The sequence below is a fragment of the Anarrhichthys ocellatus genome, unplaced genomic scaffold, assembly GCF_004355925.1.
Source record: "Anarrhichthys ocellatus isolate YVR2014 unplaced genomic scaffold, GSC_Weel_1.0 scaffold21, whole genome shotgun sequence".
Taxonomy (NCBI): Eukaryota; Metazoa; Chordata; class Actinopteri; order Perciformes; family Anarhichadidae; genus Anarrhichthys; species Anarrhichthys ocellatus.
In genome coordinates this window covers 6,278,086-6,287,202 of record NW_022280051.1, presented here as the reverse complement: position 1 = coordinate 6,287,202, position 9,117 = coordinate 6,278,086, and the positions used below count along the sequence as shown (strand labels likewise).

Genomic DNA, 9,117 nt, shown 5'->3' with positions numbered 1-9,117 from the left:
CAAAGGAGAAAATGTTTGGAAAGAGAAGGACAGGAGCGGACGAAAAGAGAGAGTTTTAATTTACGTAAAAGAAAATGAACCAGAAGTAAACTGAAGATACTTATACAAAATGTGGGTGCAAGACTGAATGTCATGGAAGATGCAAATGCTATCGCTTTGGCCTCAAGTGCACACAGCTGTGTGCCTGCAAATGCAATGAGAACAATTCGTAATCCTGATATTCAGCTGTACATCCGCTTACACACATTGATTTTATTTGGATTTCTATACCGATCAATCCTAGCGCCAAGCACTGATTGAGTTGAGGCCGCCATCATTTGTGTTTAGTGTTTCTTATAAGTTCTGTGACATCACCATTGCAGTATGCATTCCCAAGACCATGTATCTATCATATATATCTCAGTCAAGTATTATGAAATGATTTAGCATTTATTTTTATTGTTTTATGGCACAATCAGATATCGGGTCAAATTCAGCACCAATCGACACTATTTTTGTAATTAATTGGCTTATACCTCAACAATTCTTGATAATTTGGACTTTCTAAGTGCAGAATTGGATTTCTCATACTCAAAAACCCATATTTCGGATTATCCAATCACAATCTAGGTCAAAAATCGCACATTATGGCTTTTTTTCCCCATCGTGGATACCGGGCTTTTTTGAAGATATAGGTCTTGAAGATAATTTGTGCCAAATTTGATGCTTGTATCACCAAGAGAAAGATTGTTTCACTAATCTGCAGTACTATTAACGTAAAGCTCTCTTTCTTCTTGAACTCACGGTGACGGCGGAGAAAACTCGGTGTCCGGAATATACTATTTCAGAAGGTAAGAACAAATACATTTTCTTAACCAGGCTGTTTATCTTCATATGAAATGATGTGTTAACATCAAGTGTGGTATGAAGTGATTTATATGTCGTTGAAGCTGGTGGCTAATAGCTAACTAGCTAATACAAATTTAGGTTTAACATGCTAGCTAGCTAGCTAGCTAGCAAGCAGTTAACTTGGTCAATGAAGGGGCATTTTCTCTGGTAGAACGTCAAATGTATTGCTTTGCTAAGTGTGTTTTATTCAGATGCCCAAAGTTAAATGGTTTTGCTATACGGAAGTGAATTATCGTCAATGCAATATCCTCCCTCTTTCCTTTCAACCTCTCCATTGGCCTCCGTGAGCCTGTTATGTTATGGGGCAAATAAGCCAAAGGGGAGGAAGTACTGATCACATTAGATCACAGTGGTGTATGTTCACAGTCTCTTAAATTTATTCTGAAATGATATGAGTACAGATTTCACAATAAAACAGATCAGTGGAGTGTTTCCCTTTTACATGACTGAAGCGCTTTACATAGATATACACATATGCATGAAAAAATACACAAGTTCATTGTACTTTTTTTTTACAATAACTACAGCTGACAGTTTAAGTGTACCTCTGAACTGATCTTTTTAACCAGAGGTTTGTTGGTGACTATTCTTTGGAAATCCCTTCAGAAATAAAACATTCTTGTGAGTGCAGATTCTGGTTGGATTTAAGGAATAGTAACACTGGCGATTTCTGCAACAAGAGTTTTAAAACTAGGCTAGCAGTTCCCCCCTACTCTGAGTCTTTGTGCTAAACTAGGCTAAACAAATGCTGAACTAATCTCTGGACAACAAAAATCTGATATAATCAATTTAGGATTAACTCTAACTAGAGATCTGGCAACACCAAGCTTTAAACCATCAAAATCAATGAAGTTGATGGCTTAAGATGGAGAACAAGAGGACTTTTCAAACTATAAAACTGTTGCTTTTTAAAGTCTGTTACATAAGACTAGTATAATACTGCAAACCATGAATAACACAAAAGAGATACAAAAAAATAAATGTTTGCTATTTAAGCAATATTCTCTACTATAGAAAGCTGGAGGTAAAGAAAACTTCTGAAATGTAATCTTCCTGCAGAATGCCCCGTGGTCTCTCCGTCTCACACGTATCCTGCCACTCTGAGAGAAATGACCAGAAATTACATTTAAAAAAGTAAAGAAGAAGCGGTCGTGTATTAACCACTGAGTCCTCCTGTTTCAGTGCAGAGGTTAAAGGGTTTCTTTTAGTAGGCCTTCATGGGCATGGACGCTCCTCTGCCGCTGTCGTAACGTTTGACCTGATGGATCATCATAATGGAGACCAGCAGGCCCAGCAGCTGTAAAGACGGGTACTCAGTTAGAAAGACAGACAGGTGACCAGTGCAGGTAATTCAGAAGTAAGAGACTTTACGCAAGCAATCCGTCCAATCCACGGCATACAACAACTGTTAAGAATTTAAATTCTGACTGGAGGCCAACAGCTATTATACAGATCTTTTTTATATTTTTTGTTTGGTTTATTGTCAGCATATTATTGGTTTAATAGCTCGGTCTAATAGTCTTCAAACTAAAATACAAATTCAAAATGGGAGCTGGTTATAGAAGTGTTTTTTCCTACTTTAAATTAAGATTTGAATGTTTTTACTGAATGTTTCTTACAATAAGTTTCCTCAGTATTAGCTCACCAAGCTAACATGAAGCATTGGCTGCACAAGAAACATTTCTTATTTAATTACTTTTGAAAGTACCGGTAACCAAACCCAACCTGAGGCCAAAGCTTTGCACAAGATAACAAAATCGATCCAAAAGCTGAACTCAACCCTTTTGAGGTTAGCAATTAAGTTGTATGGGCAGCTGTGGCTAACACTAACATTAACTAAAAAGTCTTAAGTACTCTGCGAACATGAAATCAAGAAGCCTTGGGCACAGTCAGCAAAGTAATGTAAACTTGGTATTCTAGATCTGACAGCGGTTTTGTTATCTCTTAAAATCAAGAAACAATCTGCATCGTACAACGTTGGCTCTTTTGTCCTTTAGGGTGGTAACAAATAAAGGTAAAGACCTCAAAATGCAAAGTTTAGAACTTGCACTTGACTTGAGACTTTCTTTTACGCGATTCCTTGACCTAATCCATAGCTTTGTCTCACCAATGAGACGCGCTGAAGCAAATGTTGAAAAAAGTTAAGGACAAAACACTGAACCACGGTTTCTGGATCCTTCAAAGACTGATGCAGTCACAGAACTTGATAAAACTCAAAAGAGCTTACAGCTGTGACCGCCAATCCAAAGAAGAAGCCCATCATGATCTGGAAGGCGAGGTTGACCCACCCAAAGATTGCTTCACTGCACGACTGCAACAGAAGAGATTGAGAAAGGTTATTATGTGGAAACATCGCTGACTGGTGAATTGGATGGTGCCTTGATTGGTTGATTGAATACCTGTTTAAAGATTTTGTCTGGGCCTGAATGAAATCCCTGAAAGAAAACAATAGCAAGATATGATCATAGCAATAAAAAAAGACAAAAGTATGTGTTTGACAAAAGTATAAATACTTTTACACTTGAATGGACAACAGACTAGTTTGTTTGAAGCTTACTGTTAGTTCTTCCAGTATTTCCTGTAACTTCTAAACATTTATCATCTTTCAAATACTGTTCATATTCTATTAAGAAAGTAACCACAGGGTTTTAAGGGAATTTAGGGTAGAGTATCGTCTGAGTACACAAGGTCCTCAACTATAATTTACTTTTGCACATGAACTCAAGCTTTCTCATGAGATGAGGCTCACTGAATACCTATATTTATATACCCGATCTTCCAGTTTAATTTTACAAAACCAACCTTAGGTCTGGATATACATTCATATCCTGATGCTCCAGATGGATTAACTCCACCTCCAGATTGATTAAATCCACCTCCAAGTGCAGGGTAGCAATCACAGCTGTCGGGGATGGTCATATTCCAGTCCTCAGAGCTCACCACTCCACAGCAATGAAGCTGCAATCACGTGAGAGAGTGAGTTTCAACAAGCAGAAATGGTCTTCAACGGGAAAAGGAAGTTTAGAGTGAAGATAATTGAAGAAAAAATAACACCAAATCAAAACCTTATAGATAATGTCGACTGTAAATCATTCGTCCTCGAAGAGCCGTAGTTAGACTACACGCGTAAGGTTTTAATAGTTAAACAGACAACATTACATTTTTCTGTAGTTTCTCAAGTATCCCTCTTGATTTGTCGTCTTCTATGTACGTCTTTGCCATCTCAGCAGAGGCGTTGTCATACAGTTCTTTGACCTACAAGAACAGAAGGAACAATATTAGCATCAGGACACAGAGAGAACTAAGCATCATGGTAGACAGACACAACACAATATGTTAGCATTGAAATACTTAAGAGTAAAGAAGAACTAGCATCTAGATACGGAGAACATTGGCGTCAAGATAGACAGAATGTAAGCATCAATGTAGATAAAGAGAACATTAACATCAAGTTAGATAGAAAGAACATTAGCATTAAGAAAGATAGAAAGAAAAAGAGAATGTTAACATCAGGGTAGATAAAGAGAACATTAGAGCAATATAAGCACCAAGATAGACAGCGAAAGCGCGGACATCAAAGCATAGATAGAGAGAATGTTAGCAACAAGGTATAAGTAATGACAATGTAAGCATCAAAAGAGAACATTAGCATCAAGGTATATATAGACATAATGTTAGCATCACAGTTATGTTAGCATCAAGGTAGAGAGAGAACGTTAGAGAACATTAGCCAAAGATAGATAGAGAAAGCATTAACATCAAGGTATTAATAGAGAATTTCAGCATAAAGGTAGATATAGAGAACATTATATCATAGAGAGAACATTATATCATCAACGTAGATAGAGAGAACATTATATCATCAACGTAGATAGAGAGAACATTATATCATTAAAGTGGATAGAGAGAACATTATATCATCAACGTAGATAGAGAGAACATTATATCATCAACGTAGCTAGAGAGAACATTATATCATTAAAGTGGATAGAGAGAACATTATATCATCAACGTAGATTGAGAGAACATTATATCATCAACGTAGATAGAGAGAACATTATATCATCAATGTAGATAGAGAGAACATTATATCATCAACGTAGATAGAGAGAACATTATATCATCAATATAGATAGAGAGAACATTATATCATCAACGTAGATAGAGAGAACATTATATCATCAATATAGATAGTGAGAACATTATATCATCAAGGAAGATAGAGAAAACATTAGCCTCAAGGTAAATAAAGAACTTTAGCATACTAAAACAGAGAAGATAAATAGATGACCTTGTTTTTGTAGACCACCACAGCAATGCCACAGATCAGCATGAAGATCAATCCAAACCCCATGAAGGCTGCAAACTGTAAATGAAACAACATTCAAAGATATATCTTCCTTTGCTGATTGTGGCTTGATAATCTTGAAATTATCTATAAAAAATTTTTTTTATGAGTTCGGCATCTTGTACGTACTATTCTGAGGGCGATTAGGTTCTCGGAGCATGCTGCAAAGATTCCCAAGCAGGAGATGCCGAAGACGCCGATGGCAAACACCCAACCCCAAGCCATGCTCGGGGCCCCAACCTCGGACAGCTGCTCCGCCATGACAGGACAATGAAACAACACAAACACTGGATTAATCCAAAAATTTCATCTAACAGTGGATTTCATAATACGGCTGGCATTATTCTACATTATACTTATGGTCAACAACAACAAAAAACAATGTCTTTCAAATCTGTAAATTCTCCAATCACGATGTAACAAAAACCATACATGCAAAACAAAGTGCTTTACATAATAGTGAATTATAGCAAAGACGGTAATGCACACATTATTTTCATTAATTTTGTAAAAACACAAACTTTTAACAATTACGTTTAGCTAGTTTCATCCATTACTTTAGGCAGCACATTGAGCCTCATTGAAGTAAATACATCTTCCAGCACTTATTGGTCAACTGAAAAAAAAAGGCAAGTATTGTTATTCTATTCTAAGTGAAGTGAGATGAAGTTTGTCGCCTATAAAACAGTGTTTGGGTGTTTTTGATCTAATGATTCAAAGTTTCCTTGATTTATAATCTTAAACTAGTAAATAATGCTGGAGGTTTACATTGAGAGTGGAAAATGTTCTCCAGGCCACATCTGCTTTGCATTAAGAAAATAAATGTACCGGTAAGTCTCCACTACGTCTTGGCAGCTGCCCGTGTCCTTATATACACTCTGAATCCTTCACCTCCATTTGGTTCAAACATTTCTAAACAGGCGCTTTGTATTTTCAGATACAGGATGTGATGTCCTGTGTAACAAAATCAGTCTTTATTTTCACAAACCATCTGCTTTTGTTATAATCCAAAAACCTTACGTTCATAGTATTTATGCTGTTTTACAAAGTTCTCAGAACCCTGTTTTTATGTAATTTCTTGAAAGTAATCAACACAAACAAACCCTGTAACCCCCCCCCTAAACGTGATTGTTAAAACTGTTGTTCACATCTGACTCTGATTTAGTTGTTTCACTCTGTGAGTCAAATTACAGTAAAATCTGCTGCTCATTCTGCCAAGAGACATCCCGTAAGTAGTAAATGTTTGGCAGCAACCAGCTGTCCACAGATCCAACGGAGACGACGAACGAGGGGGAATTTAACTTCTTCTGGTTTAGCTTCAGTCATGTTTTAGTCTGACTTGTGTTTATGTTTTCCTTACAAGTGACAGAAGTGCGGTGTTGTTGTAGCCTTCCGAGAAAAAGTTGGTGCCAAGAAATAGTCGCGTTTAACCTCAGTACGAATTAAACAAATGAGATATGATATAAGTGTCGATCTGAGCTTTAGATGTGCTGGTATGCAGATATTGTTACCCTAGCTGTATGCCCCTGCTTCCTGTTTTTATGCTAAGCTAACTGGCTAAAACTGTGTGCAACAAGTCTGTCAGTCTGCAAACTGTGATGGATGTTTGTAACAGACAGTTTGGGTCATAATTTTACCAATTATCATAATATATTTGGCTCATCTTGGTGTTTAAAACTTGTGTGATCTGCTGTTTTTTTACTTTACGTTAGCGCATATGCTAACTATGATTTGGCCTGAATAACATCCCCGTAGTACACACTCTGAAAGATTACAAGTACTCTTTCACCACAGTGATAGTTGTATTTGATCCTTATTTCATTGAGATTGTGTTTATTCAATCAAATGCATATAGCCTATAGGTTTATGAAACATGTTAACACTTTTTATGTTTTATGTTTTCTGCATTTCGATGCCAAAATGTGAAAAGGGGAATTGGATTCACTACTTGTGATGTTGTTGTTTACCTGGCTGCTGTCGGGCTGGAACTTCACCACCAGGTAGATCAGCCCACATCCGATGAGCTGAAGGCACATCACATTAGTTAGTTTGTGCTTTAACAAAATTTAAAAAGCCCAGAGTATGGAGGCTGAAGTTTGCCACCAAAATATTGATTCTTAAAAGAAGAAAAAATTAAATAGTGCATGAAATAGAAAGTTAACAATGTAGAAGAAAAGTTATACCCGTAAGTAAAACAACAACAACCTGAGAACATTTTTAAAACATTTAAGTTATTAATACAGTAACATATTAATTTAACACATGAATCACATTTAATTTGGGGGAAATTTGTATAAAGACTTTTAAAACATTTCCATTTGATGATTAAGAAACAAATACTGGGTTTGACTATTTCACTCAGTGTAAACATTATTTAACTTCAAATAACAGCTGAAACAATCAAGCGTTTGAGAACCACTTTACAGGATATTTAAGGAGAAAATCAAGACTTTAAATTGTAAATTGTAATGCCCAGATTTTAAGATGAGTCATAAAAAATATTGTTTACGTTGTGTTTTTCATTTCACTGTGTATTTAAAAGTTTTAAGAGGGTGGAACATAGTTTCAACTCTCAGAGGAGTTTAAAGTCTTAAAACCAATAATGTGTGTTTTCACAACTTCAGAAGTCTGTTTACTATCTCCATAATTTATACAAGCTGTTTTTTTTTATTTCATATTTACTGCTGGAGTTTGTGTTGTTCCTGCTTTGAGCCACTAGAGGGAGACGGATACTCTAAAGACTGAACTCTTCCTCTGATCAAGTCCAGGCTCCTGCAAACACTGTTAAACGTCTCAATCTGGACACGTATTTAACTTTAGGGACGAGTGTAAGCATCCATTGTTTTACTATTTAACATTGTATGCAATATTGTCAAGTAAAGTCTAATTACAAAAATAATAATCTAATCTAATTTATGTAATTTTGAAGGGCTCGAAAAAGGAAAAACACATTTTAAAGAAAGGGTTTCGGTCAAAAGGGTATGTTATTCATGCTGTTTTTGTATTTTGTCTCTAACATTCCTTCTCTCTCAGTTACTGGAAGTGACTCTTTACCGGTAAAGAGTCACTTCCAATTTAGAAACTTTAATAATAAACCCCAAAAGTTGATTTTCTCTGGCAAATCTGTATCTCTGTTTTAACTTTCCACCCTATTGTTTGTTTAGTAAAAGCTGAAAATCAAAGAATTAACCAACTTCACACATTTTGTTTTCTAAAATTAACTCGCATAAAAAGAAAAATGGATTGAATTAATTCTGAAGCTTTTTAAAACAAAAATCAACACAGAAATGATCATAAAGTTGTTGTTTTACTTACTGCAGAAATCACATTGAAGAAGATAAAGAGGCATTTTAGGCATCCGTTAATTTTTCCCATCTTCAGTTTTTTGGGATTGTGTCTGATGAAGGTGAAGAGGGAAGATGTGTGCGTGGACTGTAACACAGTCGATGTGAAGACGTGCAGCAGTGTGACCTGAGATAGACTGCAGAGGGAATGAGGCTGAACACAGAGTTGCAACACACAGAACTGCCCTGCAGCCAAAAAAACATAAACCAATTAACTTTCACACACACAAGTTAAAACAGGTTGTAAACTTAAAAAGCAGTCGATGGAGTGACAGATTTCATTTTCTTTTTAATTTATATGTTGTTTTAGTACTTCAGGATGTTTTGGGTGTTTTTAAGAGTCCAAATTAAGAAGTTTGACCTGCTAGAAACAGTTAAAAACATTGTGTGTTGTTGAATGTCTGATATAAACGTATCTTGTGCTTTATTGCACACTCAATGTTAAGTTCAGAACAACCTGTGGAAGCGCTGAAGATGATCTGTGGAGATGATGTTGTGTATTTAACAGGAAGTTTAACGATGGCTTTAAAAGATAAG

General features: G+C 36.0%; 1 protein-coding gene across 1 annotated transcript; it reads right to left on the bottom strand.

Moving 5' to 3' along the window:
• Window positions 1-906: 906 nt before the first annotated feature.
• LOC116389826 (CD63 antigen-like) lies at window positions 907-8,706 on the bottom strand. The gene is made up of 9 exons (XM_031858800.1): window positions 8,552-8,706; window positions 7,204-7,260; window positions 5,366-5,485; window positions 5,180-5,254; window positions 4,048-4,143; window positions 3,691-3,846; window positions 3,288-3,323; window positions 3,116-3,199; window positions 907-2,185 (listed from the first exon to the last, which is right to left on the bottom strand). Exons 1-9 carry the CDS (start codon window positions 8,609-8,611, stop codon window positions 2,093-2,095), a joined length of 777 nt encoding a protein of 258 aa, XP_031714660.1. The 5' UTR covers window positions 8,612-8,706; the 3' UTR covers window positions 907-2,092.
• Window positions 8,707-9,117: the final 411 nt, after the last annotated feature.